Source organism: Bombina bombina, chromosome 2, assembly GCF_027579735.1.
Source record: "Bombina bombina isolate aBomBom1 chromosome 2, aBomBom1.pri, whole genome shotgun sequence".
Taxonomy (NCBI): domain Eukaryota; kingdom Metazoa; phylum Chordata; class Amphibia; order Anura; family Bombinatoridae; genus Bombina; species Bombina bombina.
In genome coordinates this window covers 1,204,641,428-1,204,667,830 of record NC_069500.1, presented here as the reverse complement: position 1 = coordinate 1,204,667,830, position 26,403 = coordinate 1,204,641,428, and the positions used below count along the sequence as shown (strand labels likewise).

At 36.6% G+C, this 26,403-nt stretch overlaps 1 protein-coding gene across 5 annotated transcripts in view; it reads left to right on the top strand.

Moving 5' to 3' along the window:
• Nucleotides 1–26,403, top strand: part of MICU3 (mitochondrial calcium uptake family member 3) — a 478,191-nt gene that overhangs the window by 284,650 nt on the left and 167,138 nt on the right. For all 5 annotated transcript variants that reach the window (XR_008400732.1, XM_053703930.1, XM_053703928.1 and 2 more), the window contains exon 6: nt 2,231–2,313. Coding sequence is in view for 4 of the 5 variants with exons in the window: in XM_053703930.1 (XP_053559905.1) it covers nt 2,231–2,313 (83 nt within the window). In the remaining variant the exon portion in view is untranslated. The remainder of the gene's footprint in view (nt 1–2,230; nt 2,314–26,403) is intronic.

The following is a 26,403-nucleotide window of genomic DNA, read 5'->3' as shown; positions in this document are numbered from 1 at the left end:
CTGCCACCTTGGAGGTTGCCTCTGAGGAAAGACCTTCTAACTCAGGGTCCATTCCTCAATCCAAATCTTGTTTCTCTGAAGCTGACTGCTTGGAGATTGAACGCTTAGTTCTGTCTAAGCGTGGATTTTCTTAGTCGGTCATTGAGACCATGATCCAGACTCGCAAGCCTGTTACTTGAACAATTTACCATAAGGTATGGCGTAAATACCTTTTTTTGGTGTGAATCTAAGGGATACTCTTGGAGTAGGGTCAGAATTCCTAGAATTTTACCTTTTCTCAAGGAGGGTCTGGAGAAAGGGTTGTCAGGCAGTTCTCTAAAAAGGTCAGATTTCTACATTATCTATTTTGTTACACAAGCGTCTGGCGGATGTGCCAGATATTCAATCTTTTTGTCAGGCCCTGGTCAGAATCAGGCCTGTGTTTAAACCTGTTGCTCCTCCTTGGAGCCTTAATCTTGTTCTTAAAGTTTTGCAGCAGGCTCCGTTTTAGCCAATGCATTCCATAGATATTAAGTTGCTATCTTGGAAGGTTTTGTTTGTGTGATTCGCCTTACCTTATCTTTCATGTGGATAAGGCAGTTCTTCGTACTAAATTGGGGTTTCTTCCTAAAGTGGTTTCTGATAGAAATATTATTTAGGAAATTGTTGTTCCTTCTCTCTGTCCCAATCCTTCTTCTCATAAAGATCGTCTGTTGCACAACTTTGATGTTGTGTGTGCTCTAAAATTCTACCTACAGGCGACTAAGGATTCTTGCCAGTCTTCTGCCCTGTTTGTTTGTTTGTTTCTCAGGAAAGCGTAAGTGACAGAAGACTACTTCTACTTCTCTTTCCCTCTGGTTGAGAAGTATGATTCGTTTTGCTTATGAGACTACTGGACAGCAGCCTCCTGAGAGAATTACAGCTCATTCCACTAGGGCTGTCTCCTCTTCTTGGGCTTTCAAAGATAAAGCTTCTGTGGATTAGCTTTGCAAGGCTGCAACTTAGTCCTCTCTGCATACTTTTTCTAAATTTGATACTTTTGCCTCAGCTGAGGCCTCTTTTGGGAGAAAGGTTCTTCAAGCGGTGGAACCTTCTGTTTAGATCTGCCTGTCTTGTTCTACCTCCCTGTTCATTCTGTGTCCTCTAGCTTGGGTATTGGTTCCCACTAGTAATTGAATTACGTTGTAGACTCTCCATATCTTAGGAAAGAAAACAAAATGTATGCTTTCCTGATAAATTATTTTCTTTCCAGATATGGAGAGTCCACGACCCCACCCTTTATTAAGACAGTTATTTTTTACTAAACCTCAGGCACTTCTACACCTCTGTGTTATTCTTTTTCCATTTCTCTTTGGTCGAATGACTGGGGATTATGGGTAGGAGAGTGACACTTAACAGCTTTGCTGTGGTGCTCTTTGCCTCCTCCTGCTGGCCAGGAGTGATATTCCCACTAGTAATTGAATGACGTTGTGGACACTCCATATCCGGAAAGAAAGAACTTTATCAGGTAAGCATAAATTTGGTTATTACCCATTCCCCAGTTTTGCATAAACAACACGGTTATATTAATATACTTTTTACCTCTGTGATTACCTTGTATCTAATCCTCTGCAGACTTCCCCGTTATTTCATTTCTTTTGACAGACTTGCATTTTAGCCAGTCAGTGCTGACTCCTAGGTAACTGTGAAAAACTGTCAAAGTGCATTCAGATAAGAGGCAGCCTTCAAGGCCTAAGAAATTAGCATATGAGCCTACCTAGGTTAAGCTTTCAACTAAGAATGCCAAGAGAACAAACGAAAATTGATGATAAAAGTAAATTGGAAAGTTGTTTAAAATTACATGCCCTATCTGAATCATGAAAGTTTATTTTTGACTAGAGTGTCCCTTTAATATTCCCAGAATATAAGATTGCATACTCATCATGCAAACTCCCGATCTTAAACTCATGCAGGACCTGTCACAGCAGTCGTTATATAAAGAACTAGGAGGATAATAATGAGTTTCTACCTATACAGAGTACTTGTGATACTATAACTCCCACATATGATATAAGAATATGAGAGAAATGCACTGACATACATGCAAACTTAACAACAAGTTTTAATCACTTGATGAGACCCAGATGACTGGGAAATATATGGCACACTTTTAAATTGCTCAAAATGTAAATGTTATGTTATGCAGAAATACTGGTTCCTTTTTTGTATATGTTTAAGTTTTAATGACTGTTTTATATATACATTTTCACAGAACCTCATGCTGGATTTAAAATAGCATTCAACATGTTTGACACTGATGGAAATCAAATGGTGGACAGAGAAGAGTTCTTGGTGGTATGTGTTATACTTGTAAAAAAAAAAAAAAAAGATGATAAACACATTACATTTATGTTGCTGTTCCACTAAATGTCCATTTAGTGATTTCATCTATATAAATATTTTTACTTCATTTATGCTTATTTATACCACACACATAATGGTCTCCATTCCAGTGTTTCGAATTGCAGTGAGCAAATTTGTTATCTAAATTTGTTGTCTTTCGAGTGCATTAGAAGAACATATGATTGGATTAACTTGTTCAAATTATACGTGACAAATCTATCTGTTCTCAATTTCTAATTGTCAGGTTGAGTAGACACAAAATTTCTATAACAAAAAGTAGTATCCCAGGCATTTTACAAACCATCACATAACCAAATAAACAAAGGGATCATACAAAAATGGTTTAATTACTAATGAGTGTTTGATTGCAGTTTGAGGATATGTGTGCAATTTACCCTTTCCTATCATTTCGAGTTTTAATTAACATTTTTTATAACATCCAATTAATTGCAGTAACAGTCTGGTGTTTATATATTTTCTGTGAACTAACCAGAAAACAATCCTGTCAGCTGCACATAGGTGAGAATAACAGTGCAAAATAACAACCCTGCAACAAAGCAAGATATACTATACCAAGCTCGTCATAATACATTTTCAAGAGGACTGTTGAATTCAGATGTAAAATATATTAAATTAAGTCTCAGGGACCGATTTATCAAGTGTCGGGCGGACATGATCCATTGTAGCGGATCATGTCCACCCTACATCGCTAAATGCCGACAGCGTATGCTGTCTTAAGACCGCTGTTTCTTAACTAATGTTTCCGGCGAGCCTGATGGCTCGCATGGAAACTGCTGCATTTGCAGCTTGATAATTCGGCCCCTAAGTATATTTTTCACAGTGCAGTCATTATAACTGCAAAAAAACACTTTCAAAGAGCACTTATAAGAGATTGAAATAAACAACATAGGGTAAAATTAGAAGTGGCGCTATTAATTTTTTTTTGCTTGGACGCTAACTGCGCTCAAAGTAAACTTTAAACGCAGTCGGGTTAGCCTACGTATTACAAGTTAAAAGTTATCGCAAGAGTGAAACCTAATGCGCGCTAAAATCAAGACTTTGGATATCGCAACTGCATTAACTTCTTCCCATAGACTTCAATGGAACGCACTTTAAAAAAAAAGATAACACTAATCGCTGGCGCGCTTAACCAAAACCATATAAGACCTACAGCACTAAACCCGAAGGTAGTTATTAATATACAATATATATCTATACCTATAAATATGCATGATTATATATATGTATATTTATAGAGAGAGAGATATAGATATATAGGAATATCTATTTAGAAATACATATAAAATATTCCTCTGTGTGCAGAACATTGGAATGTGAAATATTTACAGTACACAGTATAACACTTTATTAAATATGAACATTACATAAATATGCTTTTACATGTTTTCATCTACTTTACTGCAAAAGGCACTTTTATATATGTCTATATATGTATACATATGTATTTATGTGTTTATATGTGTGTATATGTCTGTAAATACATATATACACATATAAATACATACATTTATATACTCATATATACATATATATATATTTACATATTTAAACATGTACATGTAAATGTATGTATCTCTATGTTAAATCCCTTTGCATGCCTTTTTTTTTCTGGGACCTCATGTCTTTAAACCCTTATAACTTTTTATGTGCTTTTTAAAAAAAAAAAAAAAAAAAAAAAATATTTATTAGATAGTATTTTAAAGTGTGTAACTGTACTTTCTAATTTATTTTTTTGTGTTTTGTGCAACTTTTTTGTTTCATAAAAAAAAAAACAGTTAACCAAACCTCTGAATATGCGGTAATCATTCTAGCGTAAATAGGGATTGCGCTCACACGTTCGCATTTACGTCTTTTGAAAGTGGTTAGAGATGTTTCTACTGTAATTGTATTTTAAAAGTAAATTAGGTTATCTCATTTAAGTGTTGCTAATATATCGATTGTACTTATGTTATATTTGGGATTATCCCGTTATGTAACTAACACACTGATATTGTGAGCCTTTATTTTGTTTCTAGTTGTAAATTAGTTACTTTAACTGGAAATATGTCGGCATCTATGACAAAGCCCTAGAATGGATCATCTCCTTCCTCACCGGCAGAACCCAAAAAGTGAGACTCCCGCTCTTCACTTCCAAGCCCACAGAGATCAGCTGCGGTGTACCCCAAGGCTCTTCGCTGAGCCCTACCCTCTTCAACATCTACATGGCCTCCCTCGCCACCATTGTCCAGCGTCACAACCTCAACATCGTCTCCTACGCCGACGACACCCAGCTGATCCTCTCACTCACCAGAGACCCCACCACCGCCAAGAAAAACGTCCATGAAGGGATGACAGCAGATGCCATCTGGATGAGAGACAGCTGCCTCAAGCTGAACGCAGACAAGACCAAAGTCCTCCTCCTCGGACCCACCACATCTGCCTGGGATAACTCCTGGTGGCTGTCAGCTCTTGGACACCACCTACCCCAACCAACCACGCACAAAACCTAGGCGTCATCCTGGACTCATCGTTCTCCATGGACTGACAAGTCAACGCCGTCTCCTCTTCATGCTTCTGCATACTCCACCTGCTGTGAAGGATCTTCAAGTGGATCCCAACTGAGACCAGGAAGATAGTCACCCACGCCCTCGTCAGCAGCCGACTGGACTACGGCAAAGCACTCTACGCCGGCTCCACCACCAAGACTCCAGCACATCCAGAACGCCTCAGCCAGACTCATCCTCGACCTCCCTCGCCAATGACACATCACCAAACACCTGTGAGACCTGCACTGGCTACCCATCAACAAAAGAATCACGTTCAAGCTTCTCACCCACGCGTTCAAGGCCCTCCACAACATCGGTCCCGAATATGTCAACCACCGCATCACCTTCTACACCCCCGCTAGACAGCTCTGATCGGCCGACCAAGCCCTCGCAGTGATCCCCGCATCAGGAAGACCACAGCTGGAGGCAGATCCTTCTCTCACCTGGCAGCCAAGACATGTAACACTCTCCGCTGCACCTCAGACAAGCTACCTCCCTAACTAAGTTCAGAAAGGACCTCAAGACCTGGCTCTTCGACTGAACTGCAGCAACCCCAAGCACCTTGAGTAGCCGCGCTTTACAAAAACCCGATAAATAGATAGATAGATAGATAGATAGATAGATAAAATGAATCATAATAAACTTGTCTTGTTACTATTGTTTCAGTTTATATAGTTACAAATTTAGGTAAAAGCAAGATAAAGAGGGCTAGATTACAAGTAGAGAGATATTTAGTGCTTTCGCTCTAGCGCTAATTGCGCTCAAAGTAAACTTTGTGCGCACGTCAGGTTCCACTGGTATTACGAGTTGAAAGTAAACCGGACGTTAACCGGATGCTCGCAAAAAGCTAAACTTACAATATTGTGTGGCTTGCATGTTTAACCAAATGTTCCTGTTATCTTGTACATGCAATGCAGGGACCTTAATAACTAACTGATACAACTGCTATTCAAATGGATTGGAAATTGATTGCAATATGTTATACATTGAAATAGGGGGGCATTGGAAAAAAACATAAAAATGTATTGTTTGATAAACATAGAGTACATTTTATTTTTAGAAAGTGGTTAGATTAATGCACTTCCTTTGCATTCCAAAACTTTATATATTGACCCATACATTTAGATTTTCTTTATCAACTGTATAATTGTTAGTTCTTAGAGTAAAGGACAACCCTTAGTTGCTAATACTTTATTTTAGCCCACTGCTCTGTATACAAGCTCACTGCAGCACATCATGCCCTTGAGCAGTCTGCTAGGCCCACAAATGTTAGAACATATTCCCAGTTCTCTTTTACAGTCTGTCAGTTCAAGGCTGTATTGAACAACATAACAATTTAAGGGATTGATGTGGTTGTTCCAGTCTGGCTAATGTAGAGTTTTTTTAAGAAATATGCTAAATATTGAGTGTATTAAGTGTAAAGTAAGCAACATGGTCATTCTTCACAAAGAAGACGGGTTGTGGGCCAATGCCACAGAACGTTTAGGTTATAAAAAAAGTACCAATAACATAGGTTAAAATGTTATTTCTATATTTGATACAATGTTTAAAGAGACATTTATTTGATTCTTTCATTTTAAAAGATTTACTTTAATTGTCTAGAACAGATAATATTATAGCGTTTTTTAAAAATATTATGTCAAATCCTACATATTGTGTTTGACTTTAAGAACAGTCATGGTGAAAGCAAAAATATAATTTACAGAGCATGGTTGAGAGACCTTTTTTATCTTGTTTCTTTCTGCTTGAACAATTATGCATTTGTTATATATATATATACACAGCATCTCACAAAAGTGAGTACACCCCTCACATTTTTGTAAATATTTTATTATATCTTTTTTAATGTGACAACACTGAAGAAATTACACTTTGCTACAATGTAAAGTAGTGAGTGTACATTCTGTATAACAGTGTAAATTTGCTGTCCCCTCAAAATAACTTAACACACAGCCATTAATGTCTAAACCGTTGGCAACAAAAGTGAGTACACCCCTAAGTGTAAATGTCCAATTATTGCCCCAATTAGCCATTTTCCCTCCCCGGTGTCATGTGACTCGTTAGTGTTACAAGGTCTCAAGTGTAAATTGGGAGCAGGTGTGTTAAATTTGGTGTTATCGCTCTCACACTCTCTCATACTGGTCACTGGAAGTTCAACATGGCATCTCATGGCAAAGAACTCTCTGAGGATCTGAAAAAAAGAATTGTTGCTCTACATAAAGATGGCCTAGGCTATAAGAAGATTGCCAAGACCCTGAGACTGAGCTGCAGCACGGTGGGCAAGACCATACAGTAGTTTCACACGACAGGTTCCACTCAGAACAGGCCTTGCCATAGTTGACCAAAGAAGTTGAGTGCACATGCTCAGCATCATATCCAGAGGTTGTCTTTGGGAAATAGAAGTATGAGTGCTATCAGCATTGCTGCAGAGGTTGAAGGGGTGGGGGGTCAGCCTGACAGTGCTCAGACCATACGCCGCACACTGCATCAAATTGGTCTGTTTGACTGTCGTCCCAAAAGGAAGCCTCTTCTAAAGATGATGCACAAAAAAGCCTACAAACAGTTTGCTAAAGACAAGCAGACTAAGGACATGGATTACTGGAACCATGTCCTGTGGTCCGATAAGACCAAGATAAAATTATTTGGTTCAGATGGTGTCAAGCATGTGTGGCGGCAACCAGGTGAGGAGTACAATCAATCACATGTGTGTCTTGCCTACAGTCAAGCATGGTGGTGGGAGTGTCATGGTCTGGGCCTGCATGAGTGCTGCGGCACTGGGGAGCTACAGTTCATTGAGGGATCCATGAATGCCAACATGTACTGTGACATACTGAAGCAGAGCATGATCCCCTCCCTTCGGAGACTGGGCTGCAGGGCAGTATTCCAACATGATAACGACCCCAAACACACCTCCAAGATGACCACTGTCTTGCTAAAGAAGCTGAGGGTAAAGGTTATGGACTGGCCAAGAATATCTCCAGACCTAAACCCTATTGAGCATCTGTGGGGCATCCTCAAACGGAAGGTGGGGGAGAGCAAGGTCTCTAACATCCACCAGCTCTGTGATGTTGTCATGGAGGAGTGGAAGAGGACTCCAATGGCAACCTGTGAAGCTCTGGTGAACTCCATGCCCAAGAGGGATAAGGCAGTGCTAAAAAATAGTGGTGGCCACACAAAATATTGATACTTTGGGCCCAATTTGGACATTTCCACTTAGGGGTGTACTCACTTTTGTTGCCAACGGTTTAGACATTAATGGCTGTGTGTTATATAATATATTGAAGTGAGGCCTTTGGGTGTCATTGGGGCTTCTTGTGGGGCAATGAAAAGTGAGCTCTCATACTGTTGGTGTAAAGACTGGACACAGTGGGTCTTACCAAGGGCCAACCCTGTATGTAATATGTTGGTTTCATCCTAGCAATTGCTTAAACAAAATATGTGTTAATGCATAACCAATGGCTCTTGCTAACCTTTCATTAATGAATTATACATCTATTATTTGCATCTTTATAAAATACTTTCCAATTTCCATTTGATACTTGCTACACATGAGACTGTAATCTTCATATTAACATTTAAGTCATTCTCACAGTAGAAATAATTGTTTCTGTCCACATTCTAGAGATACTATGCATTTTGAAAGCAATGTATGTGTCTTAGAAAAAACAATATACACGTCTGAGTGAAACTAAATCACCTAAATCTAAATCAGCCGGCAATGACCTAAGATGTCACTTATGTCTGTTTGTAATACAAGAAGTTAAAAGAATTTAGAGAGAGACTGGCAGGAAAAGGAGAGAATGCGTCATAGCAAAAAGCACCAGAATTTGAAGCTGACAGTCAAAAAAAAAAATGTTCAGTGGTAGTTAATGAACTCTGCAAAAGAAAAATAAAGGGATCTTTTGTTTGGAACTATGGATAACAAAGTTGGATGGAATGCAGAGAGGAACCACCCTTGTCGGTTTCCCATAAGATAACAGTTTAAAAAAAGGTGCTTAAAGCATCACTTTAGAAGATGATAGGTAGGTAAGAGGTGATTAGATTCCTCAAGTGGTCTTATATGTTAGGGTAAATTCTAACTGAGGATCACTTTGCTAGTAGTATATATTTTACCTATCACATACAATTACTCTTCTAGGTTACAGTTACTGATAACTCTGATTCAGCATGTGTAGAAATCTCATTATCACACAATAGTTCCTCATCGAGTTGTTAGAATATAGCAGTTTTGAGGTTTAAAATGATTGTAAACTTTTTATTCCTTTGTGAGATATATTAAATATTTGTCAAAATATATGTATATCTGTACATTAAAGTTAATTTATTTTTGTACCTGAAATCCATGCCGATAGTAATTTTCCTTACACCAACCTCTGCCGGCCCACTTGGAAGTACTATTTTTTTTTAGCGGTGATGTTTTCCCTGTTTATCCAATCTGCATGCAATCCATACGGCTAGCATTCATCCATGCCTTTTGTGACGTTTCATGGCTGCTCATGCGCACCAAGCACCTTCCAATTGTTAGTGATTTTGCTGTCTTTGTGCTCATGCATATTTAATACTAGATTCAGTGTCAGGAGCACACATTGAAGCCTACATAGAGAGTGGGCAGGATTGCTCTCTACGTCACTGCAGAGCGGATAAATAAATTGAATGGGCAGAGGATCATCAGAGACAGAGTAACAATAAATCTATTATAATAAATTGGAACTACAAGGGGGAAAAAAATAATGCAATTTGATTTGGCTAGGCTTGTACTTTACATTAGTACATTACTGAAGTATATAATTTACAATTACTTTAACAAGATGGCACTTATTTATTTTGATCAGACAGATAGTGAATCAGTAATGTAGTGGATGTATTGATTGAATATTATTAATATGTTTTGATCATTTTAAAAATCACATGCAATCTTTAATAATGGATACATGTTAACTTAAATCTTTCATCACTTCAAGTTGGGGTGTCCAATTTTTCCAAAAATGGGGCCACTTCGGAACATGTTTTTACATGTAGGGATTGTGATGAAGAAATATTAGCATTGCTATCATTCAAGACAAAGTATAAACTTATAAATAAGTAAACTTTAAAAACGTACTTTTTTGAGATAATATATATCAGTAGTGGTATTTGTAACGCTAAAATGTAAATAATTTTACCCACTTTTCTATCACTTTTTTTTTTATAGTAAAACATATATCCTCACTGTCACAACAAAGAGCAATAGAAAAAGTGCTGAAAACCAAACATAAAAAAATAAGTATTCCCAAACACAAATATTTTTTTTTTGCGTAGATGTCACATAATCTGTAATCTACATTATTTCCTTATAATAATGGAAACTATACTTTTCCTTAAGGCTTCCACAAACTAGATGAAAACAAAAATAACACTAGAAGGTTCTATAAAAATAGTAATAACCCATATTATTTTCTAGTAATAAATTAGATGTACTCACAAGAATAGAAGGACTCAAATAAAACACCTGTACTTTTAATGCTTGAATAAATACCCTCCTAGCTGCCACCCAATCTGATCTCAAACACATCTTAGATAATTAAACGATAACCATTAATTCCACATACTGTTATCATCTGTGTAGTAGACAAGGATATTTTTTGGGACCCACTTAGTAATTTAGCTTTTATCTATATGTCATCTTTCCCTAGTTCCATAATGCCCTTTAATGTCCTAGATTCATAGATGCTTGTAATGTTGCAAAGGGGCCTCATAGTAAAGGCGTGATCATGTTTAAAAATCATTGAGCATTGTGTCACAACTATTTCCAGCATTTCATTAACAGGCGTTCCTTCCATTTACATCTACAGTTCTGTGAGGTGCTCAATACCTAATATTTTGCACATCAAACAAGAACCACTAGCAACATTAAAAAACACTAATTATAACCAGAACACTAAGGGCTAAATTACGAGTTGAGCTCTTATTTGCGCGTTTGCAAACCTGTAATCTGCGCTCAGTTTTGTTATTTCCATGTGCACTACTAAGATAGAGATTACAGTTGGGAAGTGCAAATATCGCTCCCATCGCAATCGCATCATTACGCTCAGATATATATGTATATCTTTAGACATGTATATGTATGTATCTCAATGTTAAAGCCCTTTGGCTACCTTTTTTTTTTTCATAACACCTGAGACCTCATATATTTGAGTCTTTATAACTTTTGTGTGCAATATTTTTAATATTTAATCATTTTATTAGATAGTGTTATTGTGGGTGTAACTATACTTTGTGATGTTTTGTGCAACTTTTTTGTTTTTCAAAACAGTTAAAGTGATGGTAAACTCACTATAATAACAATGTTATTTCCTAAAGCTTTTATTACACATATACTTTGTATACTCTAATTTCTTTACTAATCAATGTTTAAGACAGAGTAAATTACTTTTTTTATTTGCAGGATTGCCTGTCCCTGGCCGCCTCCGTGTAAAAAATACTGATTGTGAAATTTGATTGACATATGGCACATCCAATAGCAGATGCACCATACGCCCTATGTATTTGATCTTCAGCACGCTCCCGTGCCGCTGCTTTGAGGGCTCTGAATTAGCAATGCACACTGCGCAAGTGCAGTTATCAGATGAGCCGACAGCGGCCTCATGTAAACAAACTGTTATGTGAGGGATATGCACATCTATATGTGAGGGATATGCACATCTATATGTGAGGGATATGCAGCTTTGGTGCAGCTTTGGAGGATTGTGTGAGATCTCGTGTTTTTTTAAAGCAAAAAGTTATCAGGCACTGAAGAATTATAGGAAGTGAAATATCCCCTATTTATAGTGTTCTAGATTGTGAAGAGTATTTACTAATTATCAAGGGGTGTGACATCTATATGTGAGGGATATGCAGTTATTCCCACTATGAGCTTAGCTTTGATCCTACCACAAGGCATGCCCGGACAATGCATAACCTGCACCAAGCTAAACAAGCCGCACTCACCGTTAGTTCTACCTCCCTGAGCGGGAGAGCTGCGTCTGTTATCAGACGAGCCGACAGCGGCCTCATGTAAACAGTCTGTTTACATGAGGCCGCTGTCGGCTCATCTGATAACTGCACTTGCGCAGTGTGCATTGCTAATTCAGAGCCCTCAAAGCAGCGGCACGGGAGCGTGCTGAAGATCAAATACATAGGGCGTATGGTGCATCTGCTATTGGATGCGCCATATGTCAATCAAATTTCACAATCAGTATTTTTTACACGGAGGCGGCCAGGGACAGGCAATCCTGCAAATAAAAAAAGTAATTTACTCTGTCTTAAACATTGATTAGTAAAGAAATAAGAATATACAAGGTATATTTGAAATAAAAGCTTTAGGAAATAGCATTGTCATTATAGTGAGTTTACCATCACTTTAACCAGAGCGTAAATCGCGATTGCGCTCATGTGATTGCATTTACTTTGAACTTGTAATACCAGCGGAAAGTCCGACGAGTGCAAACCTTCACGATAAACCCCTTATCGCTCAGGTGCAAACGTGTGTGCTCCTCTTGTAATCTAGCTCTAAGCTGCATTTATTTATTTATTTCTACTTAAGCAAAGTATTTTTTTACGATTTTTGTTAAATATCTTTTTTTGTTGTCCAAAAATATTACATATTCTCACAGTTCAGTGCTATGCACATTACACAGTAATCTTACATTAAAAAAATCTTTAGAATATAATTAAACGGTGCTGACAGCATGAAAAGGGATCCAAAGGTGTGTGTAGTAAATTTTAAGCTGCTAAATGACTCAGTGTAGAGAGATGATATCTGAGAGCCCCTGAAACTGCAGACCATTCAGAGAGATTATCAGACTGCTAAAGATTGTATTCAAACGAAATTCTGTGCAAGCTAAATGTAGAAATCACTGATTTTTTACTATAATTTATTTTTATTATGTCATTCAGTGTGTCAAGAGCATTAGTACTTGTGAATTTAAGTGGCAAAAATTAAGAAAAAATGAGTATATCATGTTGAAATCATCCGTATTAATATATGTGCTGCTTTCCTTACTGTGCTTAGTTTTGCATTTGTTGTATTCTGAACTAATATTTGTTACAAAACAGTCTCTTCATTATAATGTGTTATGAATTTATAATAAATTGCACTGAAACAAAGACCACTATTTGCCATGTAGTATTTTTACAGACTTTTCTCACAACCCTTTCTCATTAAATGCATACTCATCTAACAGCAAGAAAATACAAATATAGTTGCAAAAATGTTATTAAACACAAAATGTAATATGAGTGACAGCCATGCACATTCTTAAATCTGCACATAAACACTGATAACTGCAAAGCCTTGCCCATTACTTTTTGAGCTTGCTTATTTAAATGCATGATTAAAAAAATATGTCATGTGACTCGCTGGTATTACGGGTTGAAAGTAAACATGATCGCTTGAGCGCAATTGCAATTTACTCTAGAATGGTTACCTTGACTTCTGAGCTCTGGTTAACTGTTTGGAAAGTTGCAAAAAAAAACACATCAAAAACACATTGCAAAGGGGGGCGGAGTCCGGAGCCCATGAGAGTGGCCGCATAACCTTGTTGCTCTGATCCTACATATCTAATATACACCTTTATCCATTGTTTTTCGTTGGGACGAAGTCTGAAAAATTCTTTGGACACCCCTTGGACTCCCATCTAACTGTTGGTGTAAGCCAAATTTATTCTCAGATGCTATTTTTTTTAACTAGGATCGGGGCTCTACTCTGCACTTATACAAGCGGCGGCCATCTTTCTTCCCTCGTGGCTATGGATTTTTATCATCTACCCGGACTCCCAGGGCATATTGAGGACTTTTTCCACCAGCTATACCCCGCTCTCTGCAGACCTGTCGTTAAGGAACAGTGATACCTCTCTCACCACTGCAATTGCATCATTAAGTGTGGGGAACTCATATCGTATTTGCTAAATGGATCCTGACAACTCTAATCTATATAGTGAGATCAAGGAACTCTTGGATGAGCACTTCTTGCGCTTAGGGTGTGCATTAATGACAGCTTGGGGAAACAGCATTGACCCCACTCAACAGTTTAACTATGGCATTGTCAGCAAAGCAGATCCCAAGATGGAGCTTACTAAAACGGAAGGGGTAACACTGTCTCTACCTGCTCTAACTCACGCTGCTCAGGTTCCTTCAGAGGCTTTGGTGAAATGTGATATGGGAGAGGAGATAGATCAACGCACCACAGCGCAGACAAATGCTGCGATCTTCAAGCTAGCTAAGCCGAACACTGGGAGGTGAAGTGTGCATACCAACTGCGGCTGTAGCTCTGGCCCTAGTTCCATGTCATTTCGGACCTAGCGTTTTAAGAGACCCTGGATGGAAGGCTAATATGTGGCGTAATGTTTCCCAGCACTACCCAGGTCCACACGCTGGACTAACTTATGATAAAACTGGAGTGGGCTAAACACTAAGTTTTCAGTGGTCACAGCTGCTGGGTGGTGATTTACGGAGGTTCCAGCAGTAACAGGCGATCTAGACCTAAGACCATGAATGGACTAATACATGAGTAACGCAGCTCATTGGTATTTTGCACCACAAGGTTTTACTTTTATCTCCCAGTAGCCAGTTACGTTTTTATGTTTAGATATATAATGCTTCCACATTTTTATTTCTAATGTGCCCACCAGTTATAGCAGCATACGTTGAATGCTTGTTCACTGTCTATTTACAGAATAACTTAATGTGCCCACGATATCCCAATTGACCGGCTCCTAATTATACTTTCTGTACTTTTATGCTTACAATTTTTTGCAGTGTTTGTGTACATGCCAGTTAGCCATCTTATGGTACAAGTAGAGCAGAAAACTGATGCTACTCTTCTTATGATTATTTAATAGCATCTGTTCTAGAAGCTGTTTGTCTACCCTTATACTCTTAACTTGTTATATTTAGATGCCTATTTGTGCTAGATAGACCCCATATATTCAGGCTCACAACATGTGACAGATTGAGACCTGAGAAACAAGATTTAATAGCTGAATAGGGATGACATGAGTAAATGCAGCTAGTCGCAATAACTAAATTTTCCCTTACAAGATGTTTGCAGGTCAAACATCTTTATTCTCTTACACCGTGTAGCTATAATTTCATTAACACTACTTTTATTTGGGTCTCCCTACCTGCATTTAAGAGTAACTGCCCTTTCTCTCCCATTCTGTATGGCATGGGTCTTGCTGTCTGCGGCCGGGACGGCGAGTTCCCATATTTGCCTAACAGCAGTTAGAAGTCTCATATCTGTATATAGGTTGGTGACAGCTATGTTAACAATAACCCTCTTACAGAGAAATCCTAGATTAGCCTCATGTTGGGATATGATAGTTGTGACCATAACCTTGTTCCCCATAAGATATGTGCCCCTATCTCCAAAGGTATACAGCTATATGGATGTTAGAATGCCACTCATGATTAGACTCCATAGAGGTCCTTGTATTTTAGACTTTCATGGTATATATACTCTACAGGAAAAACGATTTTACTCTTCCCCCTACCTTGAGAATAAGTTAAGACAATATCTACTACATATACCATATAAATATTACAGAACTAAATTAAAAAGTGAGATCCACAAGTGGTCTCTTCTAAGTCAAGGCAACCTTCTGTAAGTGTCATTTAACACTCATGGTGTAGGGTCCAAGAGAGGCCTTTCCAGTTCAATAAGAAGGTTTAAAATTTTTTTATTGGCATGATCTAGAATTGTTTTTAGCAACTATACCATATAAATATTATAGAACTAAATTAAAACCCTGAGGCACAAAAAGTGAGATCCATAAGTGGTCTCTTCTAAGTCAAGGCAACCTTCTGTAAGTGTCATTTAACACACATGGTGTAGGGTCCAAGAGAGTCCTTTTCAGATCAATAAGAAGGTTTAAAATTCTTTATTGGCATGATGTGGTATTGTTTTTAGCAACTATTAACATTTTGTGCTCCATGTTATGAATGTAGCAAACATTGCTTATTACATATGCAAGTTTCTTATACAACTCTTATGATAAATATTGTTAACTTTGAATTTATCTAGATAATACTGTAATACTATGTCTCTTTGCCAAAACTTAATTGCTTGACAGGTATTCCCAGGAACCTTGCCTTAATATGTATGTTTCTTTTTACAGTATTTGTAAATAATAAGGACTACATGATATGGACTTAGAAGACATTGTTTATTACATATACAAATCCATTGTGCTAATCTTACGATAAACCCTGTTTACTTGGAATATACTTCTATAATGTTATGATGCTATATGTGTTTGCCAAAACTATACCTCAATAAAAATATTTAAAAAAAAAAAAAAACACATTGCAAAGTACAGTTACACTCACAATAACACTATTTAATAAAAATTCATTTAAAAAAAATATTGCACACAAAAGTTATTAGGGCTCAAAAAAAAGGCAGGTAAAGGGCTTTAACATTGAGCTAAATTCATATACATCTCTAAAGATGTATATGTATGTATACTTGTATATCTATATGTGTCTACATATGTATTTAGGTATTTATATGTATATATATATATGTATTTACAGACATATATACACATATAAACACATACATATGTACCCATATATAGAGAGATGTATATAGAGATGAAAACATGGAAAATCATATTTATGCAATATTTGTACTTAATAAAGGTTTAAACTATATATTTACTGTAAATATTTCACATTCCAATGTTATACACATAGCAGAATATGTTCTATATATTTCTAAACAGATATTCCTATATACATAGGTATAGATATATATTATACAAAAACCATCATGTATATGTAGAAATATATATTTATGAATATATAGAACATATTCTGTTATGTGAAGAACATTGGAATGTGAATTTCCATGTCGGGTTAGCACACATGAGAATTTGGGTTAGAGCTAGAGCGAAAACAGTTTAATTTCAACTCATAGTACAAGCACAACCTAACGTACGCAAAAAAAACGTACTTCTAGCGCAATTAAAGGAACATGAAACAGAATTTTTTTTTCATGATTTTAGTAGAACATACCATTTTAAACAACTTTCCAATTTACTTCTATTATCAAATTTGATTCATTCTCTTGGTATAATTTGTTGAAGGAGCAGCAATGCACTACTGGATTCTAACTAAACACATGAGTGAGCCAATGACAATCTGTATATATATGCAGCAACCAATTAGCAGCTAGAGCCTAGTTTCTTTGCTGCTCCTGAGCTTTCCTAGATAAACCTTTCAGCAAAGTACAACAAGAGAAGGAAGCAAATTAAATAATAATAGTGAATTAGAAAGTTGTTTAAAATTGTATTCTCTATTTGAATCATGAAAGAAAAAATGTAACGCTCAAGCGTTAATTAGCGCTCCACTTGTAGTATGGCCCAATGAGTCTAGATAGACAGTCCTCTTTTTTATCTTTTTTAGGTCCAAGTAAAAACTCAACAAAATTATTATTATTATTATTATTTGTGTCTCATTAATATTTCTGCTATTCATGTAACATATTTAGTCTATTTTAATGTTAGATTCTAAGTTCATAAGTGAACTATATTAGCTGGGTTTAACCAAAAATGCCTATTTCAAACTGATGTAAATGCATATCCGGTGGAACTATAATGATAGTTTACTGGGTGCAAATATAAAGGGCCAGATTTGCGAGTGGAACACAAGTGTTTGCACGCAAGTGATATCTGTTTTTTAGGATCGTTTGCTCGCAGGTTAAATTGCGCTCATATTATGAATTGAAAGTAAACGTGATCACTTGAGGGCAGTTTTCAAGTTAACGGGTACTCAGAGCTGTGGTTAATACATTACAAAGTATACACTTATAATAACACCATCTAATAATATTTTTTTAAAAAATATGAGGTCTCAGGTGTTAGAAAAAAAAAGCAGGCAAAGGGCTTTAACATTGAGATACATACATGTACATCTCTAAAGATGTATATATATATATATATATATATATATATATATATACTGTATATGTATATGTATAAATATGTATTTATCTATTTATATGTGTATATATGTATTTACAGATATATATATATATATATATATATATATATATATATATATATATATATATATATATATAAACATAAAAACATATGTGTCCAATCAGCCAATAGAATGCAAGCTCAATCCTATTGGCTGATTATGCAAATATCGATAAGAGGTTTTTTACTCACTCTATGTAATGTCTACGGCCCCAATCAATTCTCTCGTGGATTCTGGGACACAATTCAAAACAAACTATACTGTCATTGTAGTGACAGATTGATAGTAAGTGGTGATTTCAATATGACACTTGCTCCAAATATTGATAGAATGTCCCAGAGTAAACGACAAGACATGAAGGCTAGTAAATATTTTAATAAATTCTGCTCTGCACTTAAACTTAATGATATTTGGAGGACCAAATTTCCTGACTCGGTGGAATTTACTTGCAAATCCAAAACTCATTGTACACTTTCAAGAATTGATTATATTCTTATCTCAGAACAACTTCTTCAATTATCTGTATATCCCAAAATTCATGATATCGTTATCTCGGACCATGCGATAATTTCACTAGCTATCCACTTAATCTCTAGAGAGAATTCTTCCAATGCCAGTTTCTTTTTTCCCTGTTACCTAAGTAATAATAGTACATTTATTAACTGGCTAAAAACACAATGGCGGGACTTTTCTCATAATAATATTTCATACTTTAATAAAAGTGAAATATTTTGGGAAACTTTCAAAGCTGTCCTTAGAGGTCAAATTAAGTCATATCTTTGTCATATCAAAAAAAAATCTTTAATAAGCGAAAGACAACTATCCATGCTTTCAATCAATACAAGTTATATCCCTCTAAGGACAACTGGTTACATTACTCCCAGTGTAGAATTAAAAGAGATATATATATATATTAAGCAGCATTGCCTTGAAGAAGAGACTAAGTTGGATAACCGTTTCAGAGGACACTATGGTAGTTCAGCCAAATATTTGGCTAGAATCACCAAAAATAGTAAAAGTAGGAATCATATAACGGCTATTAAGGCCAAACAACAGAGATATTTAGATAACAATAATATAAGAAAGGTGTTCTTTGAATACTTTCAAGATTTATATAAAGTACATCCGATAGATATCCACAATAAAGAACGTTTTTGGTCCAAAATTAGGACACCACAGATCCCCCCTCTAGATTTAGCAACCCTGAATTCTCCAATCTCCAAGGAAGAAATCCTGTCAACAATTAAGAACGCCAAATTGAATAAAGCTGCGGGGCCAGACGGGATTCCGATGGAATTGTACAAAATCCTTATGGAAGAAATTAGTGATGTATTAGTTTGTTTGTTTAATAATTACTATTCTTCTTCTTCCCCTATATCAAATCTCTTCTCTGCAGCCAACATAACTCTTATTCTCAAAAAGGGTAAAGACTCTGAACAAACATCCTCATATAGACCAATATCAGTTCTAAATTCTGATTACAAAATTCTTCTTTCCATTTTGCTAACAGAATGAAGAACTTTATGGGTAAAATAATCCATACGGATCAAACGGGATTTATGATTGATTGCACTGTAACCTCCAATCTTCGGAAAGCCGAAACATTGTTAGATTTTTTTTGGAATCAAAATTTTTCCCTAAAAAATGAGAAACCGAATAAGGATATAGCCATACTATCCATAGACGCCGAGAAGGCATTTGATTCTATATCATGGAATCATTTGCTACATTCTTTAGAATGCTTTGGTATCAAAGGCCAGTGCTTAGATTTTATAGCCAAGATTTACAAAAATCCTTATTCAGCACTCTTGATAAATGGCAACCTTTCTGATAAAATCATGATTGGGCGAGGCACGCGTCAAGGTTGCCCTTTATCACCCCTATTGTTTAATATCGCAATAGAACCATTAGCTATATGGCTTCGTTCAGAACTAACGGGGATCAGAATAGGTAACATGGAGGTCAAAATTTCACTATATGCTGACAATTTGTTAATTTTTCTTGAGGACTCAACTAAGTCCATTCCTAAAATTCTTCAGATATTATCTATCTTTAGCTCTTTTGCAGGTTATAAAATAAATTTACAAAAAAGTGAACTCTTATGGATTTTAAAATATAGCGGAAGTTGCATTGATCACCCATTTAAAAATACAGATAGCATTAAGTATTTGGGCATTATATTACACAGAAATCCTAAGACGTGGTATAATCTAAATTTTAAACCAGTCTTTGAAAAAGCCTTAGCTGATCTGAAGAATTGGTCTTCATTTCCTCTTTCTCTATCGGCTCGTGTCAACCTAGTCAAAACTATCATCTTTCCGAGGATATTATACCTCCTACAAAATTTGCCACTATTCATTTCTAATCAGGATATCCGAAAGTTCTACGCAGCATGTTCACAATTTCTTTGGAAAGGACAAAAGGCTTGCATCGCCATTGCAAAATTATGTCAAGAAAAAAGCCGGGGTGGATTGGCGTTGCCGGATATAAAACTGTATAATTTAACTACTCTAGCTAAAATAGCGATTGGTTGGCTGATTGACTCCAATAAAGTATCTTCTGTCGAGATGGAGAGTTTGTTTATAACCCCTTTTTCTCTAAAAGCTATATTACATTGTCCTACAAAGAAACTTCCGTCAAATATTAGTAATCTTATTTCTTTTAAAAACATTATTATTGCATGGCAAAAAATTTGTAGTCTATGTAACTTAGATTTTAGACTCTCTCCATTCTTACCAATACAAGGCAATCCAGAGTTTATCCCAGGAATCCATGAACAAATATATTATAACTGGGCCCAAATAGGCCTTAAGTATATGAACCAACTTATCTCTAGCTCAGGACAGATTCTGCCTTATTGTGATTTATTACATTCATTTGAACTACCAAGACATAGTCTATTTGCCTATTTTCAAACACGGCATTATATTAATTTGCTAGATCCTGGTAGTCAGTTGGAATCTCGCTGGTCCGAGATTAATGATTGCATTAAAAAAGCTGCCGCAGGCAAATTTACGATTTCTTTAATATATAATATTATGCTTGCAAAACAGGGCCAAATTTTCTCGCAAAAGCAGGTAAATTTTTGGTGTCATTATTTCCCGCAATTTAAAGAAGGTAATATAATTTATAGTTTTTCGGCATTAGAGAAACTCAATGTATCAATTGCGTGGAAAGAATCGCAGACCAAATTATTACATAATGTTTATCTAACGCCTTTAAAAATGTCTAAATTCTCTCCCTCTACACAACAACACTGTCCAAAATGTCATTTATTAAATGCAGACATTATACATATGTTTTTCTATTGTCCAAAAATAAACCAGTTATGGCGCAAAGTTAATTACTGGTATAACCGTCAGTTTCAAGACAGCTTTAAAATCCATGCCTATCATATAATCTTTCTGATACATTCAAATTTAGTAGTGGACAAACCAAAAAATATTCGAATACTGAACACAATAATCTTAGTAACCAGAATTTTCATTTTGAAAAAAATGGAAAGATACATTTCCACCTAGATTCTCTATCTTTCGTAATATGCTGCTCCAACAACTTGTGTTCGAATCACATAATACTATTTACCAGTTTAAAGATAGGGCTGAACTATTTTTGGAAAACTGGCAGCCTATAATCAAGCTATATCCACTTTCTACACAAAAGCTAGTCCTGGCGCCCCTGCGTTTCACTGAAATTTACAAGACCCTTTTTAGAGATTAATGTGGACTAAATGACGGTCGCAGGGGGGATGAGAGAGAGAGAGGTAGTCTGGTGTGTTTTTCTTTTCTCTTTTTTTTTTTTTCTCTCTTTTTTTCCTCTTTTGTTGTGTTAACTACTTTAACTGTTTATTAATCTATCAGAAAATTATTCCAACTAATATATACTATCTAGACATGAATTACATGACCAAATTGGTAATCTAAGTATATTTTTATGATACGGTAAATTTAAGGCTATAGTTGTATACCTTAAGTAGGTCATGATAGGAGGTTAATATGATTTTAATTTTGACTCAGGATAGACTCTTTTCAAAACGTAATCCTTCTATTCAGGCCGAGTTCAGTTTGTTACACTTACATATGTTTTGTCACATGAATATTAAGAAAGGAAAAAGGGTGGTTAAAGGAGTAAGAAAAAGGAAAACATGATATATCATAATGTTTTGTTGATTTATAACCTACCCTGTGTGACAGGCTGAAATATTAAGTCTGTCCAGTTGTTATGGTTGTGTATTGTTGGATGTCAAATAAAAGATATTATAAAAAAAAAAAAAAACTATTTAATAACTATTCTACCTAGTTAAAATAAATACAAACTTGCCTGTAAAATAAAAATAAACCCTAAGCTAGATACAATGTAACTATACTTAGGTTTAGGGGTTACTAAATTTAGAATAGTGGCGGCAACGTTGGGGGTGGCAGATTAGGGGTTAATAAATATAATGTAGGTGTCGGCAATGTTGGGGGCAGCAGATTAGGGGTTAATAGTTATAATGTAGGTGTCAGCGATGTCGGGGCGGCAGATTAGGGGTTAATAAGTGAAAGATTAGGGGTGTTTAGACTCGGGGTTCATGTTAGGGTGTTAGGTGTAGACATAAATTTTATTTCCCCACAGGAATCAATGGGGCTGCGTTACTGAGTTTTACGCTGCTTTTTTGCAGGTGTTAGACTTTTTTCAGCCGGCTCTCCCCATTGAGTCCTATGGGGAAATCGTGCATGAGTACGCACAACCAGCTCAACGCTAACGTAAGCAGCGCTGGTATTGGAGTGAGATGTGGAGCAAAATTTTGCTCAATGCTCACTTTTTGTCTGTTAACGCCGGGTTTGTAAAAACCCGTAATACCAGCACTGTCTGTAAGTGAGCGGTGAGCATAAACTGCTCGTTAGCACCACATAGCCTCTAACGCAAAACTCGTAATCTAGGTGTTAGTGTTTATTTTTTGTAACTTAGTTGTTAGTTTTTTGTAACTTTGTAATTTTTTATTGTAGATTTAAATTATTTGAGTAGGGTTAGGTGCTTAAATATGTAATATATTTAATTTAATTTGTAGTTTACTGTAATTTAGTATAACAGTTAGGGTAGATTCATTATTAGTTTAATATAGTTGAATGTAATTTTAGTATAATAGTTAGGGTAGATTAATTAATAGTTTAATATAGTTTAATGTAATTTTAGTATAACAGTTAGGGTAGATTAATTAATAGTTTAATATAGTTTAATGTAATTTTAGTATAATAGTTAGGGTAGATTAATTAATAGTTTACTATAGTTTAATGTAATTTTAGTATAACAGTTAGGGTAGATTAATTAATAGTTTTATATAGTTTAATGTAATTTTAGTATAACAGTTAGGGTAGATTAATTAATAGTTTAATATAGTTTAATGTCATTTTAGTATAATAGTTAGGGTAGATTAATTAATAGTTTAATATAGTTTAATGTAATTTTAGTATAACAGTTAGGGTAGATTAATTAATAGTTTAATATAGTTTAATGTAATTTTAGTATAATAGTTAGGGTAGATTAATTGTTTACTATAGTTTAATGTAATTTTAGTATAACAGTTAGGGTAGATTAATTAATAGTTTAATATAGTTTAATGTAATTTTAGTATAACAGTTAGGGTAGGTTAATTATTAGTTTAATATAGTTTAATGATATTGGGCAGCAGCGAACATGAGCTTTTGCTGCTTTCAGACTCTCATAAGATTCCTATGGCATCCGCCGCCTCAAGGGCGGCGGATTGAAAAGCAGGTACGCTGGGCCGGAATAGTGGCGAGCGTACCTGGTAGATATTTGATACATGGCAAAAGTAGTCAGATAGTGCCGAATTTGCATTCGGAACATCTGTAATGACGTAAGCATCGATCTGTGTCGGACTGAGACCGGCGGATTTTATGTTACACAAATTTCAACTTTTGCCGGTCTGTAGGCTTTGATAAATAAGGGGAATCAGGCTCTCCACAATTACGCTGCGGAATTCCAGCGTATTTGCGGTTGATGGCTTGATAAATAGGCCTCATACAGTTTAAAAGTAGTATTAATCTGGGATAGAAAACCCTTACCTAATATCAGTAATTATCATTTTTACTATTTACTACATTCCTTTTTTAAGACTATGGGTCCCATTTATCAAGTTCTGTATGGAGCTTGAAGGGCTGTGTTTCTGGCGAGCCTTCAGACTTGTTAGAAACACCAGTTATGAAGCAGCGGTCTAAAGACCGCTGCTCCATAACCTGTCCGCCTGCACTGAGGAGGCGGACAGAGATCGCGTGAAATCAACCCGATCAAATACGCTCGGGTTGATTGACAACCCCTGCTAGCGGCAGATCGGCCGCGAATCTGCAGGGGGCGGCGTTGCACTAGCGGTTCACAAGAGTTGCTGGTGAAATGCTGAATGCAGAGAGCGTATTGCTCTCCGCATTCAGCAATGTCTGTCGGACATCATCTGCTGATCCGATCATGCCGGACAGACATTTCATAAATAGGCCCCTATGGGGCCGAAATATCAAGCTCTGAGTGGAGCTTGATGCCCCTGTTTCCGCTGCTCCATAACTTGTCTGCCTGCTCTGAGGCTGCAGACATCAATCCGCCGGATCCTATATAATTGGGCTGATTGACACCCCCTCCTAGCGGCCAATTGGCCGCGAATCTGCAGGGGGCAGCATTGCACAATCGATGTGCGGCGGACATGATAAGCTATGCTGCGGCGGACATGATACGCTATGATACATCGTGTCATGTCCGCTCGCACTTTCATAAATCGGCACATATATCTCTCTGGAAGAAATATTTTGTGTTTTGATATAAATCTGATACTAATTTTACAGTAACACTAAATTGTAATGCTTTCTCATAGTTTTTAGAGGATCAATGTCCCTGTTGCTGAGCCACACCAGCAGACCACTATATTTGCATTTCCATTTCTCCAGGGTCCCCAAGAAAAATACAGATACTTTTACTTACATGTATGTAATACCAGTCTAATGCATAATTTTCTTTGATTTTTTTTATATACTAAAAATCTGTAACCTTATAAGTTTTTGAAGAAAACTAAAACACAAAATATAACTCCCTATTAAAGGCCAGATTACAAGTGGAATGGTATTTAACACTCCCACTCGAGCATTAACTCAGCTAGAAGTAAGCTTTTTGCGCCCGTCAAATAGCACTCGTATTACAAGTTGAAAGTAAACTGTTTTTGCTTGCGTGCTAACCCGACGCACGTATTAAGCTGACCTCAGAGTATTGCGCGCACAATAACCTATGGAGCAAAAAAGTGGGGGGGGGGACTAACACCCTACTTGCATGCAAACATAATCAAATATTTTTAGCTTTACTAACCCAACATGAAAATATTAATATTTCACATTCCAATGTTCTTCACATAGAAGAATATGTTCTATATATTCATAAATACCTATTTCTTCATATATCTGATGGTATTTTGAAAAATATATATTTAGACCTATATATATATATATATATAGATATATAGATGATTATATATAGGTATAGATATATGCAGATATATATAGGAATATATATTTAGAATAACATAGAACATATTCTGGGGGCAGAGCCGGCAGCTGCCATGCGTGTAGCGTAACTCCGGAGCTCCGCTTCACTAGCCCTAAGATCACAGCAAAATCTTGGCCATCCTTCCCCATAAACATGCCTAAAACATAGGCGTAACCTGCTACACCCTCACTGAAGTGATCACAGCCCTCTGGCGCATTCCCAGAGAACATGCCTCACGGTGACTTACTCAAGAGCCCTCAGAGCCCACCAGGCTGGGCCGCAAGAGCCTCATCAGATTCACTGAGTTCCAGAAATCATACAGGAACCTGCCCATATAACACCAGCTGTAGCCAAATAGAAGGCTCCGTTGAGCCACAGAGAAGCGGAGATACACGCGGCTGACATACCGGGCGTGCTGTGACGCATCTGCTGTCCCGACGGCTACATCAGGCCGCAAGCATAGCTCAAAGTGCACAAAGTCGGGATCGACCACAAAGGCAGCCATATACATCCCCTCTTTGGTAAGCACACCGATTATACATTGTACAGCTCCCACATCGCAAGGGCCAAATCTAAAAATGGCTATACAATATACAAAACCATAGGCCTTACTTTAAAGATTTCCCATACGGCGTTAAGCCCTACATCAGGTGTTAGGCCTCAAGCCTCAGTCTCCCATCCACCTCCGATATAAGAGACTGTTAATAAATTTTGCAGCTCCAACCTCTGCAAACACCTACCAGCAACATCTGAACCCTCAGATAGAGCTTTATATATACTTTAAAGGTCTGGGTCTATAAGATACTGCCAGAAAGACAAGGTTTAAGTTTCTGACCCCTTTGATCCTATTCCATACGGCCACTGTATTGCAGAACTGTGCACAGAAAGCACTGCAAAACGTGCACATAAAGCACTGCAAAACGCCTGTAAATCATCTTCCTATATCTTAGCTTGCCCCGATACATCACCTCAG